Genomic DNA, 20,760 nt, shown 5'->3' on the forward strand with positions numbered 1-20,760 from the left:
TGAAATTAACACCGCGGATGCTACGAAGGAAGGAAACGTGACATCTAGGTATCTAATGCTGGTAGGAAAAGAAAACGCCATGTAACGCGGTGGGTAGTGAAACCCACTATGAATCACTGCACTTAGTAACATACCTAGGCCAGTCCGGCCAGGGAAAGTACGACCGTGGTTGGTATGTAGGTAGGTTGGAGAGAAAGTGCTGGATCAGGCAAGCTGAGTGTAGTTCCTCCAGTCGTCGAAGAAGAGAGGCGAGGAAGCCCTGATAAGCCTCCAAACGAATCCCTAAAAAATGAAGCAGTCTGAGGTGGAGTGTATAAAGAAGGTTTACAACGTATCTATCATGCAGAGAAACTCCATGTAGGTGTAACTCCAAAGGCACCAAAAAAGGGGGGGAGGGGGGACAGGACCTTTACCGCTGAGTGACCTACTCCTTTTTTGGTTATGCCGATCTGTGCCTTTCCTTAACAACTTACGTTACCTCTGACCTAGGGACAAGCGCTTATTACTTGCAACAACTCTCTACCAGGCCCCTGTCCCCCCTCCCCCCCTTTTTTGGTGCCTTTGGAGTTACACCTACATGGAGTTTCTCTGCATGATAGATACGTTGTAAACCTTCTTTATACACTCCACCTCAGACTGCTTCATTTTTTAGGGATTCGTTTGGAGGCTTATCAGGGCTTCCTCGCCTCTCTTCTTCGACGACTGGAGGAACTACACTCAGCTTGCCTGATCCAGCACTTTCTCTCCAATCTACCTACATACCAACCACGGTCGTACTTTCCCTGGCCGGACTGGCCTAGGTATGTTACTAAGTGCAGTGATTCATAGTGGGTTTCACTACCCACCGCGTTACATGACGTTTTCTTTTCCTACCAGCATTAGATACCTAGATGTCACGTTTCCTTCCTTCGTAGCATTCGCGGTGTTAATTTCACTACACAGCACCTGGGATACTTTGAACTACACCTCTAATACGCAGTTTTTTGGAACTTTCTATGTTTCCTAATTTCCACTGGTTGACTTTGGATGTCCCATTCACTTTCTCCTCTTTCCCCTCTCACCTCATAATTGTTAGAAGATACATATGAACTACATAGTTTGCCATGCCAATCACTTTCTCCTCACTAGCGTGTGCATGCTCACACATTTTAAGATTAGCGGATCACGAGCACAATTCATCTCTTTGACTTGCATATACGTTAAGTATTATACGACACTTAGTATTGATTATTGTTTTACAGCCTTGATAAAGTCACTTGTGTGACGAAACACGTGTTGGCTGTTTCCCTGCAAAAATGAAAAACTCACCTATGACAAACGCTGTCTAAAGGATTAAAGACTTTGATCAACACCAACTTGGAATCAGTGTTTTCTTCTCCGCTTCTGGATCGACATTACCTAGGGATACATTCTCCCATTGATCTTACCGGACTGTACTCCTCTGAGTGCCTGGTCAATCTGCAGCAATTATCATTGTGTAGCTGGGTACACAACTTTCAGTGCCCATTGGGTAGTGGGGCACTCGACCAACATGGCACCAGTTTCTCGTATCTTTGACTTTGATGTTTAATACTAACTGTAACGTTACGGAGGTGCGGCACCTTGACCACCACTACCCTTATTCGCTGTGTGTTTACTTGGCTTTGTCCAAAGGGTGGTCGGCTGCACTCCGTTTACTGTGACACTTGTCAAACTGTATATTCTTTTTGTACACTACTTGTTTATTCCCTATCAGGTTCCCAGGCATGGCCTCTTTTGATGACAATAGGGATGTCCTAGCTGCTGAATTATTTTCCTAGAAATCCCTGACTGCACATACTCTTAACTCCATACCACCCAAGAAAGGGCTTAAGCATAAATTTATTAAACTAGAACGACTAAAAAAACAGGAGCTAGCTCGTTGGTGGGACATCACGACTCTCAAAAGATATCTGGAACTCAAACAGATCCCTAGGGGGCTACGGGTCATAATATTTCCCTCATTTGAAGACCTTGACCCGGACCTACTTGGGGAGTGGGAACACCTTATCTCCTCTACGTCATTCGGCATGATTAACATTCTTATCAAACATGCTGATAGGAAACGTAATAAACTACTTTTGGACATAGCTTCTCTAGAAGAAGAAATCAAGAGTCTAAACCTTACGGAAGCCACTGACAAAAATTACACCATAATGAGGGACATACTAAATGGATACCAACTATATGTAAAAGACAAGAAGATGAGAAAGCTCATCAGGGACGAAAATGACTACAGTAGCGGCAGAATTTACACCTTTGCACGCAAATTCGATCAGATAAATAGAGACACCAATAAGCCCAACTCGAATGCCACTCCGACAAGTGCCATTTCAGACAGCCTGTCTGATATTTCCAATCTTTCCAGTGACGGCACAGACACTTCCTTGAATAGACCCATTGAAAACATAGCCCCCACCAATGCCTCTCTCCAAACGAATTCTTTTTTAGAGGAATTAGGACGATACAGAAGAGGGATACGGCAGGGTTTCAACAAACCAGGCACAAACCGAAACCCACCCGGAGGGGAGGGCTCAAACACAACAAACAACACAAGGGGGGGTGTTTCAACACGATCCACCACGAGGAACCAGAAGTCCTAACAAGCAAAACAGACCATGTTACTTTAAAAGCAATAGATGACTCAGTGCAAGTCATTAACCTTTCAAGTTCTTGTTTGTCCACTAATGAAATAAAGGTCGTACAAAAAGGTCTGGGCTTCTGTCCTACTTCAATGCCTAATTACACCAACATTCACATCGACCTATTCAAATTTGTACGTAACCTTAAACTGAAAAAAATATTCCACAATAAAATTGGCACCACCAAAGATTCACCCACACTTACACCTACCAGCAACAAATCCATTAAAGATCTACAAGACATAAAGACAATACTCTCACTGGACGACCCCTCTCTCTCACCCGTACGCCTCGAGGAACTACTAGTCCATCTTGACATCCCTTCTAACTTAGATCTGGACAGTGGTCTTAAACCTAAATCTTCCTTTGTCCCAATTTTATCTCCAGATAACTGCATTGATGTTTTTTACAAAGCAGTAAGCACGGAACTTTTCCAACTTGAGGACAGACTTGGGACACGTCCGCATAGACATAAGAACAACCTGACACATAGTGAATGTATGGCTTTGCAGGAACTTTCCAGACGCACAGATCTAGTTATCAAAGAAGCAGACAAAGGGGGCAATGTAGTAGTCATGGATAGATCAGACTACATCTTAGAAATCGATAGACAACTGAGTGACACACAGGCTTACATTACTGTCCAGTCTAACCCTCTCCCTGACATCTCAAACCTAATAGAAAACAAACTTACCCATTGGAAGAATCTGTGTCTCTTATCTGACCTCGAATATAGGTACTTGCGAGTTACAGCACCTCGAGCACCCTGTATTTACATCCTACCCAAGGTACACAAAACAGATGGGTTTCCACCTGGTAGGCCCATCATTTCAGGACTTGGGTCTCCCACTGAACACATCTCTGAATACATTGATTTGTTTCTCCAACCCTTGGTGCGTAACCTTCCATCCTACATCCAGGACACTAGGGATCTGCTTTGCAAACTGGAGGACATTGAATGGACAGAAGAATGTACATTTGTCTGCCTAGATGTCAGCTCGCTGTACACAACAATTCCACTCGAAAGGGGGCTTGAGATGCTTTCCAAGACTCTCAGCTTACGGGATGCCACCCTATTGGAACACACCTGTATGCTCCTCGACCTTACACGCTTGGTACTTGAGAATAATGTCTTTCTACACAATGGTAACTGGTACCGCCAATGCCAGGGTGTAGCTATGGGTGCAAAATTTTCTCCATCCTATGCCAATCTGTATATGGGACAGTTTGAATTAATACATTTGTGGTCCAAATGCCCAAAACACATCACCCAGCACATTCTCTACTGGGGCAGATACATTGACGACATTCTAGCTATCTGGACGGGTAACGCCTCTGATCTTGACACACTAATCCAACATCTCAACACCAATGATTTCAACTTAAAATTCACACACAAGGTGGACCGCATCCAAATCGAATTCCTAGACCTTCTCCTTTATATCACCAACCATAGGATCACCTCTAGACTATACAGGAAACCAACTGCGTGTAACTCTATCCTACATGCGCAGAGCGCTCACCCACTGACACAAATCAGAGCCATTCCCTATGGGGAAATGATCAGAGTTCGACGCAACTGTACTGACCCTGACATCTTCAAACAAGAACTAAACATACTGACACACCGCTTCCAAGCCCGTGGTTATACCAAGGAACTAATTTCCACGGGAATTAAACGCATTTCCTCTAAAGACCAACACTCGCTTCTCATTGGGGGTTCCAAGAGACCACCCAGAATACCCAATAAACGTCCTATCTCCTTCATCACACAATACAGTCCCGCCAGTAAAACCATACTCTGTGTCCTTAGGAAACATTGGCATCTACTACTACTGGACTCTTGTCTAAAGAGCTATATCAACAACTCTCCAACCATGACTCACAGCAGGGGACGTACACTCAGAAACATACTGTGCCCCAGTTTTCTCATGCCCCTCACACAGACACACTCCTCCACTTGGATTCCTAGTAAACCAAGGGGTTTCTTTAAATGTGGAAACTGCATTTCGTGCCAACTGGCTCTCAGCAAGATCACTTCGTTCTCATACAATACGAGTGTTACTCACAAAATCACGAGTTTTATTAACTGTAACACGAGATTTTCAGTCTACTGTTTGATTTGTGTGTGTGGACTGATTTACGTTGGCAGCACGATACGCCCTTTGAAGGAACGGATACAAGAACACGTAAGAGCTATCAGGAACTTTAACAGCACATACCCAATGGCCGTCCACTTTAACACTATGCATGGCGAGAGGGATCTGATTAACATTAGGTTTCATGGTATCGCCCAGGTCACTGGATCACCTAGACTGGGGGACAGAACCAGGGACTTACGGAGATGTGAGGCTGGTTGGATTCTCAAACTCCGTGCAGTAGAGCATGGACTGAACACTGACCATGAACTGCATTTCTTCCTCACCTAGCTTTTTGATGCATGCCTTTGAGCTCCATGCCTATTCAGTGTATTTGAGCAAGTAACTCATTTCGTATGGAACATGCATATTAATGCGTATCAAACTACTGCTTTATGAACCTTGCACATGTAACCACATTTACCTGTTATCCTTGCATTATTATGTGTGTTCAAGGAGGTTTTCAACTACGCCTACATTGTATTTTGTAAAATGTTATCACGTATGTTCTGCACTATTTTCTGCAGTAGAGTTGTCAACCCTTACTCCGGTGTCGTTCTTGTTACATTATTTGAATCAGGACACTTTAGTTAACATAGACTGGTATTCCACAACTCACTTACAAATAGTTTGTTAGCCGTTCTTCACTTTCCGGGTTTTTTTCTCTGATCACATAGGGAATTTGGGTCTTTCTAACTCCGAGAACTCTTGAGCACTCTTGTTACTCGGCCAATTTTCCTGCCCTCCTATGGCTGTTTCGACCCCACCATTACATAATGGCCGCCCTTATCTTCCATAATATCGGCTTCTATTTGGGACATTGTCAGCTTAGTCCTTCCTTTATTTCGCTGACACGTTTTTCACATCCACTACGTGCGGCGCGCTGGGACCCCAGACATGGTAATTTCGAACAACAAACGAACCGAGCACTCCGCTTAGTACACCGCTTGTCTACTAGCGTTACATACTCTGTTGTTAGATTACTTTCATCATTAATTAATGGCCGCTTCTATTTTTCATATCATCGGCTTTCACTTGGGACATTAAGTCAGCTCAGTCCTCCCTCTATGTCGCAGACACGTTTTCACATAAAATACGTGCGGGGCGCTCGTGACGACAGACGCGTTACTTCGCACAGCAGACGAACCGAGCACTGACAATAAGGTATTTCGCTTTTTCATTAGCTTTTCAGACTCTAAGGTTGTTTTACTTGCCCCCCTTTGGTTCGCGCTCACCATTTCTGCGCGTACACGAACTTTGTCGCGTAATGAGAGCTCGTTGGTGGCACCTTTTTGGATCTCCTTTACGGACCTTAGATTTTTTCATCACCGCCCTTTTCTAAATCCACTACCCGGCACTTCACACCCGAGTGTGTACAGCTCTGTGCAGTCACTTTTAGTACGTGGTGTGTTCATGCCATCTCAAATCAATACTAACTACGGGTCCCAAGCTGGGTAACCCTAATGGCAGATTTCACTTGAGTTCGTACTATTGGTTCTCCGGTAACTCTTTTTATTTAGCTCCGGACACCCTGGGTTTACAACTAGCGCACGCCACAGTTCTCCGCCCCTCTTTTCCGTAATTACACACCTGTTCCATGGCCAACCTTTACCGCTGAGTGACCTACTCCTTTTTTGGTTATGCCGATCTGTGCCTTTCCTTAGCAACTTACGTTACCTCTGACCTAGGGACAAGCGCTTATTACTTGCAACAACCCTCTACCAGGCCCCTGTTCCCCCTCCCCCCCTTTTTTGGTGCCTTTGGAGTTACACCTACATGGAGTTTCTCTGCATGATAGATACGTTGTAAACCTTCTTTATACACTCCACCTCCGACTGCTTCATTTTTTAGGGATTCGTTTGGAGGCTTATCAGGGCTTCCTCGCCTCTTTTCTTCGACGACTGGAGGAACTACACTCAGCTTGCCTGATCCAGCACTTTCTCTCCAACCTACCTACATACCAACCACGGTCGTACTTTCCCTGGCCGGACTGGCCTAGGTATGTTACTAAGTGCAGTGATTCATAGTGGGTTTCACTACCCACTGCGTTACATGGCGTTTTCTTTTCCTACCAGCATTAGATACCTAGATGTCACGTTTCCTTCCTTCGTAGCATCCGCGGTGTTAATTTCACTACACAGCACCTGGGATACTTTGAACTACACCTCTAATACGCAATTTTTGGGAACTTTCTATGTTTCCTAATTTCCACTGGTTGACTTTGGATGTCCCATTCACTTTCTCCTCTTTCCCCTCTCACCTCATAATTGTTAGAAGATACATATGAACTACATAGTTTGCCATGCCAACACTTTCTCCTCACTAGCGTGTGCATGCTCACACATTTTAAGATTAGCGGATCACGAGCACAATTCATCTCTTTGACTTGCATATACGTTAAGTATTATACGACACTTAGTATTGATTATTGTATTACAGCCTTGATAAAGTCACTTGTGTGACGAAACACGTGTTGGCTGTTTCCCTGCAAAAATGAAAAACTCACCTATGACAAACGCTGTCTAAAGGATTAAAGACTTTGATCAACACCAACTTGGAATCAGTGTTTTCTTCTCCGCTTCTGGATCGACATTACCTAGGGATACATTCTCCCATTGATCTTACCGGACTGTACTCCTCTGAGTGCCTGGTCAATCTGCAGTAATTTTAAAAGGCAAGCCCACGAACCAACCAAAGTGATGGGCTTTACATGGTCGTGCTTAAAAGCCAACAGAGAGAGTACACCAGGGACAGAGCGCTTTGCTGGGCTGGAGAGACCCTTCTGCGCATGTGTGTTTGGCTGACCCGAGACGGCTGACCAAACATACACGTGCAGTGCCCTCATTGCTCATCACCCCGTGGCCCCGGCCCCTTTCCCCCAAAACGATAATAAACAAAGTTTATTATTGTTTTTGGGGAAAAGGTTTGCAGCTGCTGGGGGGGGGGGGGTGGCGCAATGCTCCTCCCTTATGGAGGAGCCGTCCCTGGTGACCAGTGCGAAGCAAGTAAATGAGAGTGGCGGCAAAGCCAACAAATGGTAAGTAAAGGATAGGCTGATTGGCCCCCTTTAAGATTTTTTTTATTTTTTTTATTACAAGAAGTTTTACAAACTGTGCAGGTGAAACCTAAAAAAAACACTATGAGGCATAGCACTGCTGCATCGTGACAATTTTTAAATCACTTTAAAATCTGTTGTACAACAGCTGTGCTGCTCTGCAGCATGCCTAGGAAAACATTGACAAAGCCGATAGATTTTGAAGAAGCTAGACCTATTGGCTTGACAAATGCTTATTTCCACACACTTCGACAACTGCATATAATCATTTTTTTAACTCAAAAAACGTATACAAAAGCAGTAACATAAGTGTAACACATTTAGTGCCCTGCCTTAACAATCTTAGTTCAGCTTGGAGAAGTCAACAGAAGTAGTACATATGGGCACACTCCGACCTTGAACACTTGTCTAATTGACTTAACACCACAGATTATATGAAAGGTTAAATGGAATGACTAACAAATGTACACATGTGACAGGCTTCAAATAATATACTGCCTGACAGACTCTTGCTTCAACAAGCATGCTAAATAAAACCTGACTGGCTTCAGAATTGGGTAGAAAGCATTACCAGACGTCAGTCTGTTGGTCCCTAAATCCAAGTACTGGTATGCTCTTATCTTTATTGTTGATGGACTGAGCTTTTATTTTACCTGAAACACACTTGGGCTCATCGCAAAATGAAGTGCTTAACACCCCTCCTGTCTACCAAATAAACACCTTCACTTCATTCACCAGAAAATAGAGTAGTGATATGCACCAGCATGTTCGCTGAAATGCTGGGGAATGACATGCCTGCTTCGGAATTGTCCTGAAAAAGCAGCCTTTTTTCTCCAGCAAGCATTGATAAAGCCAAAAGGTTTCGGCTGCATGAAATCTACTGGCTTTGCCAATGACTTTTAGCTATGTTGTACAGCAGTGTGTCTGTGCAGCTTGGCTAAAATTAAAGTTAATAAAAAAGTGTGATGACGCGGCCAGTGCTGGAACGCATCATATTGCTTTTGATTTTAGGGTGGAAGAGCAGGACGGGCAAGAAAGGACGGGGTAGGGTTTTGGAAAGCAAGAACAGGGCGTTAGGGGGAACGGGACAGCAACGTGGAGAAGTGGTGGGTGGAAGGGGAAAGCAACAACACAGGTAAAACGTAGCACTTCAACCAGGGTGCGAGCAGCAGATGGACACCGATTAAATGTAATCAGTCTATGCTTGGTCCATGCGCCAAAGAAAGGAACAGAAATCACACATGGACTCCGACTGATCATTTAGGAAGCAGCAAACCAGAGTGACACTGACTTCAACAAATGGTAAGCAATGGGTAGGCTGCAACCCCTTTGCTGTAAGCAATAGTGTCTCGCAAGCAAGAGCGCGCGCAGAGCAAGCACTATCACAGGCTCAACCCTAAAATGGCAGGTATAAAAATGCCTAATCCTACACCTCCCTTGAAGCCAGCTACAGTGAAGCTGAATCCGGACTGAAACACCTAACAAGTTATTCTCTTAAGAGGAACATGCTTTACCAAAGCAAAAATACTCCTTTAAAATCAAGAAAACATTGCAGATGATGAATTGTCAGCCAGGAGAGCAAGAACATACAAGGGAAAACTGAAAGAATGTGATCTAGTATTTCACAGTTCTCACTGATGGTCGGGAAAAAAAGACCAAAGGTAGAATGACTGTCGAGGATGTAAGCACTGTAGCCAAAGTAGGCGCCACTCACCATAGAAACAAACGTGACAGTGACAGGCACATTTTATTCATAGTTTAGTCTTTTTTTCAGCATTGTACAAACAATTTTAGGAGCCAAACAATTTGTACAAAGTGCTGACATTTTTATATGAATATTTGAGTGTTTCTGACGTCTGACTTTGCGGCTGGGAATATTTCTCCTCTGGTTTTGTGAAGTAAATGAAGCTGTGGCCTGACAGTGACTGATACGGACTGATGTAAACTTTGAGTAATAGGGAAAATAGTAGTTTGGATTATATCTTGCGTCGTGGGTTGGATGGTCATCAACTGAGGATACCTACTTGTCCTCACCATCTGTTAATCTTCGTGTGTTGACCTTAAGGAGATTGGCAGCCCGAACATTGTGTCACAGAACTCTGCATTTAGTGCATGGCAACTTCTGTTGGATTGTGACATGCCCAGATGGCTGCAGGATTTCATCAGTTTATTCATGGATGATAACCATAAAGCTAAATGAAGAAGTAGAACATGTGCCATGTTCTATATTCAGGTATGCAGAGGATTTGTAGGGACTGTCAGTTCTTAAGGCATTATACAAAATTTGGAAGATGTCTGCACTCACTCCTCCACAGTGGGTAGCTTGTTCTGGGGAAGGATAGTTCATCCTAAAGATAGGCTATCTAAGATGCGTGGTGCTCATGAGCCATGTCTCAGAGATGGGAAGTAGTTATAGGTGGTTGTTAAGTTTGTGAATATTGATGATAGCACTCGTGGGAGTTGGGGGAGGGCTCTGTTGAGGAAGATGGGAAGGGCGAGTGCCCATGGAGGTCCAGCGTCAGTAGATAGTATCTGGAAGGAAGGTCTCCGTGGCAGAGTATCCCCCCGTGGAGGGTTGCATATGTTGTCTACAGTTTCTTGCTGACAAGAATTAGAAGAGCAGAGGTTTTATTTACACAGCATCAATGGAGATGTATAGCTCTTGAGGGGTTATGGTCAGAATGGCACAAACATTTTGAAGGGAGTTTGTAGGAAGTGCGAGCTATAACAATGGGGATGCACAGGTTTGTGCCAACACAGAAGGGCGAGGAAATACTCAAAAATTGGAGCAAAAGGCACAAAAGAATATAGACAATATGATATACACAGCTCCCTGGCGCCCAGTAGGTATAATGGGTTGAAAGACACTGGGTTCCTCATCAACTGTTTCTCTTACCAACTGTTTAGATACATTAATGGTGGGAGTTAAGATGCAGAATGCCAACAACTGCGAATGGCACAAAAATATGAAGAGCGCATAGAGGACAGGATTTTTGTTGATGTAGTAGTTTCTGGTAGTGCTGGTCAGGGACAGTTTTTGGAAAGGTAGCCTAGCTTTTAGTGGTACAGCAGCCTGGGTTAGGAGCCGAGGTGCAGTGGGTGGGTGTCATGACAGGTGACGCCCTTGACTGAATGGGCTTTCACATCACAGGACATAGTGGTAAATGCTCGCAAAAACGCTCCAGAAAGAATGATGGGGTAAGTTCAGCAACTGAATTCAACAACGCCCGAGCCGACCTATAAGAGTCATCATAGTGTAAGAGCAAAAACAAAATAGTTGAAGACTGAGGAGAAGGCACAGGTTCTTAGCTGCCTTCAGTATCTGTGTGTGTATGTTTGAAGATGTGTGAGATGATGGACAAGGCCTAACACTGAAGAGTAGTCTACAGTACGGCTGCCTGCAACCAAGCATTCATCACTCAACACCCCAATACCCCCACACTTCTAATTGTTGCACCCTACCATTTCACCATCATGCTCTAACTAGTACTACAGCTTTTGGGTGATTTCCCAAATGACGCTTGTCTCTTTCCGGCAGTGTGACCGGATGGCTGCAGACTGCGCCGTAGAACTAAAGAAGCACAACGTGAAGTACATCTCACTGTGGCCGGGAGCTGTGCTGACGGAAACCATTAAAGAGAAGATGGCCAGCGGTGACACATCTAGTTCAGAGGCAGAAATGGTAAGCTGGTAAGGGAGAGTGTGCTGTCTGTAGTTGGAGGTTGAGCAAGGTGTGTTTATGGATCAAATCTGTTTATTGTTTTCAAGTTATTAACATGTCAAGAACAACTCTTCACAATAAGGCAATCACAATGCAGCGGTGCTAGTCTAGAAGTATGGGGGTAGCCCATAACAATCCACTCATACTCAGCCATGTCCAAAAGGGCCACCTCCTCACCTCCTCTATGTACTCCCACCCCTAAGGTGGCCACCCACCATCATGTGCTGCACTGTGAAGCGATCTCCATGCATGATAATATACAACATAGAAATGATTAGTAAAACACCAACATTGTTTCCCTGAAAAGGCCCGCCATACAGCAATCTCTCGAGTCCCCCGCCCTACCACCGCTTGGTCCCAGTTCTCCCAAGAATCTCTCCCGCAAACACACTCCCAGAAGCTCAGGTCAAACCCAGCACTCTCAAGTAAGCCGGGCATGTCAACTCTGTTAACTCAGTGGATAAAATCTGCAAGAATGGTTGCCACAGGTCCCTGAAATCACCCCCCTGCTGCTGTGAGGTCAGAGTAAGCTTCTCCATAGCCAGAATGAACCACAGCTTATGAAGCCATGATGTAAATGTCGGAATCCTGTCAGTACCCCACATCGCTAATATCAACTGCAGTGCCGCACTGAGGGCCAGGGCCATCTGCCGCCCTTTCAATGATCTCAGGGGGAAGGTGAGCGGGTTGGGCAGACCCAACAAGTTATACGATGGGAATCTGGAGATCTGAATAACAAACGCTGCATCAATAGTGTCTATAACACTCTCCCAGTATCTATGAAGTTTGGGGCAATGCCAGAGTAAGTGCACAAGCGTACCCCTCTCCCCACACCCCCTCCAACAGAGGCTAGACTTAGTGGGATCCCAAGCGTGAATCCGTGCTGGGGTGAAGTACCAATAGGAGGCCACCTTATATGCTGTCTCTGTGCCTGTCGCATTGTAAGCCATGTGGTGTGTCCTATAAAAGATGCTATCTCAATCTTCGTCAGACAGTTCCCTTTCCAGCTCCCTCTCCCATCGCAACTGATCTTTAGATTTAGGCGGGCAACCCTCCCCCTGTAACATTCCGTAAAGCTCAGAGATCACCCGTTTATCATCCTTCTTCACTAGGAGCCATTTTTCAAACGGCGTTAGCGGCCTATCAATTAATGCTCTATTAGCTGGCAACAGGGCCCAATGCCGTATTTGATAGTACATCATCCTGTCTGCCTCTGTTAAGCCATATGTCTCCCTCATCTGTTCAAAGGAGATCACCCCCTGCTCATCAAAGAGACACCCCACCCTTTACAGCCCCCTTCATACCATCGGCGCAACGCTTCCACTTGTTGCCCCGGTCCAAAGTCAGGGTTCGCACCCAGAGGGGTCATTGGGGATGGGAACGTCGTCAGTCCCAATCGACCGGCCACCGCATCCCATACACGCAACGTTACTTCCGTAATCGGAGATGAATAAAGACCGCTCGCCCTGTGCCGGCGTCGGAGCCAGGGCTCCTTCCATATATGGGAGCCCGCCACCGCTTGGTCCATGAAGCACCAGTGTTTCTCAGTAGACGGGCGACTCCACTATAGCAAAAAACGCAAATGTGCCGCTTGAAAATATCGCAAGAGGCAGGGAACCGCCAATCCCCCCATCCCCTTGGGGCGGTACAGAACCCGTCGTGGAAGACACGCCGCTCTACCCTCCCAAATTAATCTCAAAACCGCAGTTTGAAGGGTTGCAATCGTTCGGGGCGGAGGCGTCAAGGGAAGCGCCTGGGACACATACAGGACACGTGGCAGGATAGTCATCTTCACTGCCGCCACTCTGCCCAACCAGGACAGCTTAAGTCTCCCCCAGGTCTCTAGAGCTCGCTGCACCTCCCGAACCAATTTTGTGTAGTTCAGAGTCGCCGTTCTAGCAACAGAAGGCGCCAAATCAATCCCCAAATAAGGAAGCCGCGAGGACGACCATATAAAAGGGAATCGGGCCCTCAGGTCGCTTTCATGCTCAGCGCTAATAAACCGACTCAGGGCCTGTGACTTCTGAATATTCATCCGGAATCCCGAGACCCGGCCAAATTCATCAAGTATCCCCATTAGCGCAGGCAGCGAGGTCGCGGGCTCTGCCAGGTTAAGAATCACGTCGTCCACATACAGGGAAATGAGATGGTCATCGCCCCCGAATTTCAAACCAGTAATCTGAGGACTATCACGCAGCCGCTGCGGCAGGGGCTCCATACAAAGCGCAAACAAGAGAGGTGAGAGCGGACACCCCTGCCGAGTCCCTCGTTGGATTGGGAGCGGCAATGATAGCGTCCCATTAACCCGGACCACAGCACGAGGCGCCTGGTAGATACAGTAGATCTACGGCATAAAGCCCGGGCCCAGACCAAAGCGTTCAAACACCCTGAACAGATATGGCCAATGGACTCTATCGAACGCCTTTTCCGCATCAATAGAAAGGAAAAGCGCCTCCCGGCGTGAACGATCCGTTTTGTCCAGCAGATGGAGCAATTGCTTCGTATTATCGCTGCACTGCCTGTGCGGTATAAAACCTGCTTGGTCAGGGTCCACAAGGCCCGGCATGTAGTAATTAAGGCGATGGGCAAGTATTCCTGTGAATAATTTGGCATCAATATTCAAGAGCAAGATCGGCCTATAGGAGGCGCATTCCTCGGGGTCTTTCCCCGGCTTAGGTATAACCACAATAGTGGCATCCAACATACTGGCTGTTAGAACTCCCGACGCTCGGAAGGAGTTGAAAAGCCGCACTAATATCGGTACAAGTTCCACACAAAAGGTCTTATAAAAAAAGTGCAGTGAAACCATCTGGACCAGGGGACTTCCCCAGCTGCAAGCGCAAAATTGCTGATATGACCTCTTCCGCCCTTACAGGTTGATCTAATGAAGCAGCCTCCCTCTCGCCCAGGGGAGTAATTGCTATACTCTCTAAAAATGTATCAGGAGCCACATTGCCCCGGTCATCATCCTCATACAATCCCCGATAGAACTCCGCAAACGTCTCCGCAATTTGTTCGCGCTTCCGCTCCCGAGGGAGAACGGACCAGCTTTCTCGTCGACGCTGCGCGTTGTGCTCGTAACCGGTGTGCTAAAAGCTTCCCACATCTATTACTCTCAATATAATACTTGTGCTTAAGGGGTGCCACTGCATACTCTGCCCTGTCCCAATCTAACCGTTTCAGCTGCTTCCTTACCTTCTCCAGCTCCCGCCAAATTCTAGGGGTACCCATATGTTTATGGGAGCGTTCCAGTACCGCCACCCTCTGTTCCAGCTCCTCCCTCATCAGTCTCCTTGCTTTATTATCCCTAGCGGACAACGACATCACCTCACCTCTCACCACTGCCTTCAATGCCTCCCACAGTGTCGCCAAGCAGGTGCTCCCATCGTCATTAAAACTAAGGTAGTCCGCTATCGCGCGTCGGATCGACTCCACTGTTGCGACATTCTGAAGCATCGAGTCCCTGAATCACCACCCCGACGCCCCCACCCGCTCCATGGTCATAGCTACCTCTACAGTGACAGGAGCATGGTCCGACAGGGCCCGAGGCTCAATCACAGACTCCCTAACTCGGGAAAGGAACTCTTGCGAAGCCAAGAAAAGGTCGAGCCGAGCATATGTCTTGGTCGCTGCTGAGTAAAAGGAATAATCCCTGAGCGTGGGATGCGCCCTTCTCCACACATCCTCCAAGCCACACTCAACCAGCCACTGGCGGCCAGCCGCTGTCAAGGAACCGGTCTGCCCATGGCGGTGACCGGAGCGGTTCTGATCTCCATCCATCACCAGGTTAAAATCGCCCCCCACCAAAATGGCACCATCCGGCGAGTGCAGCAGCGGGGTCAGCGCCTGCTTCAGGAAGACTTCCTGCTGAGTATTAGGAGCATATAGGGAAGCAATAGTAAAAGAAAAGGCCCCCAACCTCATCCTTATGGCCAAAAGCCTGCCTTGCACCTCATGTAATTTTGCCACCACTTCCCCGGGGAATGAACGCGCTAATAATATCCAACCCCTGCATGCTTCGAGGAAGCTGAAGACCAGAATTGCCTAGGGAACCACTTAGAACGCATGCAGTAGATGTCCTTCTGCACGAGGTGTGTCTCCTGCAACAGGCAGATATGACTCCCCGACCTCTCTAGTGCCGACAGGATGGCTAACCTCTTCGTCGGAATATTAAGCCCCTCAGACATTCAAGCTTATGCATTTAATAATCATATCACAAGATGAATAAGGTGGTCAAGAAGGGAGAAACCTCACGGGAAAACCACACCCCAGACCAAACCATCAGCCACTCCGAACACCGGGGCCAGAGCACACCTCCACACAAAAGCCAGCATCGCAGGGAAACACGCCAACATACAACCAGTACGCACAACAGGTGCTCACAACCAAAAAGTCCTTGCACGTCCATCTCCACAAGGTGAAGTCTCCACAGGGCTGTAGAACCACTCAAGTTCATCGAACCAGGTCCATCGACCCCGCCGCCCTGGCCCCTCTTCAGCGGCCACCAGGCCAAAAACGGTGCGACCCTCAGCAGTCCAGCTCTTCTCGGCCACCGGTCCCCTAGGCATTAGTTCCAGCGGCCACGCTACTCAAGACAGCTTCCCGCTCCGACCTCAGCTCCGAAGCCGTAGGGCGTTGTAGTTTCCTCCTTTTCTCCTTCCGCCGCCAACGTGGGTGATCCCCGCCAGCCAAGCCCACCTTAATACCCGAATCCTGGCTGGTATCCTCCAAGCGCAGGATCCGGTTTGCCTCCGATATGGACCTCACCTGCCGGAGCTGATCCTCCCACCGGAAGACAAGGTGGGACGGGTGGCCCCAGGAGTAAGACACATCGTGTGCTCGCAGGTGCTCCGTAATGGGCTTAAATTATCGCCGCCTCTGCAAGGTCCGCACAGAGAGGTCCTGGAATAACTGGAGCTCATGACCTCTGAAATGCACCTACTGAAGATTGTGGGCCCGCTGCAAGATGCTCTCTTTAAGCCCATAGTTGTGGACACAGGTTAGAATGTCTGGTGGTCGGTCTCCAGCCCCACCGGCACGGCCCACTCAATGAACTCTGTCCAAGGTAATCTCCTGGGTCTCATCCAAGCCAAGTAATGAGCGAAACAGGCCCACCACGAAGTCTCCAATGTCCTCCTTCTCAGCCCCCGTCGGGACCCCTCTGATGCGGATATTATGCCTCCTCGAGCGATTTTCTAAATCCTCCACCGCTATCTGGAGGAGGTCCTGCTACTCCCGGAGGCGGACGACCTTCTGTTGCAGGCCCGCCACCTCCTCACCGCGACAGATCTCGTCTACCATCTGTGCCACTCGCTCCCCCAGGGACGTAACCTCACCTCGCAGCTCTCACCTCTTGAGAAATGTCCCTACGAAGATCCTGAATATCACTCCGGAGCTAGTCAAACAAGGAGGTTAGGAAGCTCTTCGTGACCGGGGAGCTCTTGTCCAGCTCCGTCTCCGCCCGCATCTCTGGGGATTTTGTCGCCGGCGGTTCCTCAGCCGAGCCACCCGGTGCCGGGCAGGTCCCAGTCAACATTTCTCTAACTGATCGCTCCCGCTTGGATTTGGATGCCGCCATGGCACTTGTGTGTTATCGCAATCGAGCAGGCTGCCCTCCTGGGCCCCTTCTCAGGCTCCCTCTGGGACCAGACCACCAGAAGCCCCCCATGCCCAGGACCACAACTGGCCTTGCGCTCTCGTGCTTCCTCTTGCCAATCGTCGCCCCACTATGTCGCCAGAACCATCACTCAGGGGCCCAGTCCTGTCTCTCCGCCCTGCGTCTTCCTACTTCAAAGTCAGGGCGACCCGATGCACCCCCGTACCTCTGCCGCCACCTCCAGGCCTCACGTGCATCGAGGAAAGTCCAGCTGGGAGGGCGCCTCCGCCTGACCCCCAAGGAAAGCCCAGCAGGAAGGGCGCTTCCACCTCACAGGGACGCCCACGAGTCTCAGCTCCTCAGGCCCCCGGCTCTGTCCTCACCGCATTCTGGGCCTAGCGCCGTCCTCCTGGGCCTCTGCCTCCGCTGCTCCACGTCCAAGGGAGCAGCCGGATCAGGGCCCACCACGCGGCTCGATCTGCCGCGCGGAGCACACTGCGGCTTCGGGCGCAGGCCAAGGCCGGTCACTCCTTGTCCGCACTTCGTGGTGCCGCGCGCTCCCCGGTCTCCACTTGGCGCCCTCTGGTCCGCGGCACCACTCACCGTCCCTGGGGACCTCGGGCCATCATCCCGCTGGGCCGCGCGTCAGTGTTCTGGGGCCAGGGCGGCGGAGCTCAGACGAACACGTCCACTCACGCCGCCATCTTGGCCATGCCCCCCGCAAGGTGTGTTTAATGTCAGTGAAAGCATAAACCCTCGTGGCCTTAATCCGTAGAATGTGAACCCTCAGTTTCCAGGAATGAGTTGGGGAGTGTGAACCCTCAGTCTGTATGAATGAAAAGGGTGGAGAGTGTAAACTCTGTTTTTCTGGGATTGGGTAGAGTGTAACATGTTGCCTACTATTGAGTACCATTTAATTAGATGTTTGTGTTTTATTACAGTCTTTTGTCCTTCCTATGTCAAAACAAATGATTAATTAAAAGAGTGAGAGCTACTCTCCACTTTCTGTGAAGTAGACTTCACCCTCTTATGATGTACGAAAAGCCCTATATACTCCTGTGTAGGCCGCCTTCCCTCCATTGTCCATCCACACCCTACTCCTTGCAGCTCGGCCGACTGACAAAGCTGTATTAAAAAGAGGAGAACTGGTAAAATGGTCATATTCTGGAGCAGCTTACAACGTCTCACAAGTGAAAGAAAAACTCGACAGGAGAAACAAACGCTTGCAAAGAGTGAAGCAGTTTTCAACTAGTTGCTATCCATCCCTCCTTGCACTGATAATTAAAATAAGAATTGCAGGGTCCTCTCAATAAGTTGAAAGCTGATGAATGTAGAGTTTTGAGTTTCTTCATTCAAGTAAACAAAGAAAACAGGATATAGACTCAAGTCAATCGACCATTAAATTGACACTGAGGGGCCATTAAGAAGTGCATCTTTTATCAGTAATGTTTCTTGTGGGCCAGGAACTGGAAAACATTACCCCACTAAAATATGTGGAGTCTTCAGTTAGTAATCAAACTCGGTGAATTAAGTTTATTGTCAAATGTATTTATTTATATAGTGCTGACTAGCTACGTGCAGTGGAGTGCTTAACTAAAAAGAAATACAACAGAGATAAGAAGAAGATGGATAGGGTTCTTTAGGCAAGTGGCACTGGTAAAAACAGAAGGAAAAGTGATAGGTGGAAATTGGTCAGGATTGAGGGAGGGGCTATAGGTTTAGCTACATTAAGAATCAGGCCTTTTCTTGGCTCTTTTGGGCATTCAGATCGTAGGAGCCTTTTGGTGTAGGCTAGATCTAAGTAGTTCACACTAGTTCATACGTTTTAAGGAATATCGTGCATGCCTTGCACAACGTAGGTTGAGAAGATGGTGTCAAGTCAGGTGCATTAGAACAGATCGCGTTGTTGGGCCTGGCTTGGCTGCCGTAGCAGCAGTCGTTATGGCCTGCTCATGCCCTTGTGGTACAGCCACGTTACAGAGTGTATCTTTTGTGGACACAAAAATTAAGAATGTACAGGGGCACCCCTGAGGCTTTTAAGCAGGATACTGAAATTAACTGGCTTACAAAGTAGCAGGTAAGGAAACAAGATTAATTCCAAAGAAGACCCTTGAAGGAAGCTGTCTCTGTATATACTATGTCAAAATGAGATATAGCGTGCACAGAGTACAGAGGTTCCCCAAGAGGCTTGACAGAGGCAATAATAGATAATACTAATGCTCTATTTGTGGTAGTGTGGTCGAGCAGTTAGGCTTATCAGAGGGTAGTGTTCAGCATTTGTTGTACACATACACAAGTAATATGTGAAAACACACACTCAAAGACTTAACTCCAGGCCAGTAGGTTTTTGTATAGAAAAATATACTTTTGTTAATTTATTTCTAGAACCACGAGATTCATATAGCAGGTCAGTACATTAAATGAAAGGTACTTTACAGGGTAATACTTGGAACTTTACATGGCATCAACAATGTACACAGTTTTCTGTAAAATGGCAAAAAGCTATTTTAAAAGTGGACACTGCAATTTTCAACAGATCCTGGGGGATGTAAGTAAAGTACAGTTTTTGAGGTAAGTAACAACGTGTTCAGTCTCTGGAGCATAGGTAGCCCACCGTTAGGGGTTCAAGGTAACCCCAAACACCCAGCAACACAGGGCAGGATAGGTTCAGAGGTCAAACAGGAGCCAAAATAACATGGGCCCCTATGGAGACGGGGGTAATCTGGTTCCTGTCTGCTTGCAGGTAAGCACCTGCATTGTTGGAGGGCAGACCAGGGGGGGTTGGAGGAGTACTTGAAGGGCCCCAATTAGGCACAAAAACCACACCCTCAGCAGCACGGGGGAGGCCGGGTGCAGTGTGCCAGCAGGGCATCGGGTTCTCAATAGAACTCTATGGAGGGACCTGGGGGCCACTTAGGGTCTGCAGGCAGGGCACAGGGGGGCCTCTTGGTCACCAACTGGGCAAGGGTGAGGGCTGCCTGCTGGTAGATGCTGCACTGGTGGTCGGTTTCTCTCGGGCCAGGGGGCTGCGGGTGCAGTGCTTCCCCAGGCGTCAGATATCTTCGTCCCGGCAGTCGTGGTCAGGGGGTCCTTGGGATTCCCAATGCAGGCGTTGTTGTGGGGGTGCAGAGAGGTCAGCCCAGGGTCGACACATCGTCAGAGTCGCCTGGGGGTCCTCTCTGGATAGGTGGTTTCTCTGGACATGGGCCGTGGGTGCCAGGTGCAGAGTAGTTGGACTCACACTTCTGGAGTGAGGTGAGAGTCCCTTTAAAGATGGTTTCTTTGTCTTCTTTTTGGACAGGTCCGCTATCCACAGGAGTTTCTTGGTCCTCGGTGATGCAGGCAGTCCCCTGGAAGCTTTTCAGGGGTCGCTGGTCCTGTAGAACATGTTGCTTTTTTACTTGCAGCTTTTCGAATCAGGAGACGGGCCGATAGGGCTGGGGCCGAGTCAGTTGTTGTCTCCTTCTCTTCTCTGCTCAGCAGTCCTTCTTCCTTCTTGAGGTCGTTAGGAATCTGAAGAGCTTGGTTCAGGGTCATCCTTAAATACTAAATTTAGGGGTGTGTTAGGGTCAGAGGGGGCTCATTCGGGG

The 20,760-nt window shown here is 47.9% G+C and overlaps 1 protein-coding gene across 2 annotated transcripts in view; it reads left to right on the forward strand.

Moving 5' to 3' along the window:
* LOC138299676 (dehydrogenase/reductase SDR family member 1-like) overlaps window positions 1–20,760 on the forward strand; it is a 235,436-nt gene that overhangs the window by 130,594 nt on the left and 84,082 nt on the right. For both annotated transcript variants that reach the window (XM_069238149.1, XM_069238150.1), the window contains exon 6: window positions 11,392–11,535. In XM_069238149.1, coding sequence (XP_069094250.1) covers window positions 11,392–11,535 — 144 coding nt within the window. The remainder of the gene's footprint in view (window positions 1–11,391; window positions 11,536–20,760) is intronic.

The sequence above is a fragment of the Pleurodeles waltl genome, chromosome 6 (genome assembly GCF_031143425.1).
Source record: "Pleurodeles waltl isolate 20211129_DDA chromosome 6, aPleWal1.hap1.20221129, whole genome shotgun sequence".
Taxonomy (NCBI): domain Eukaryota; kingdom Metazoa; phylum Chordata; class Amphibia; order Caudata; family Salamandridae; genus Pleurodeles; species Pleurodeles waltl.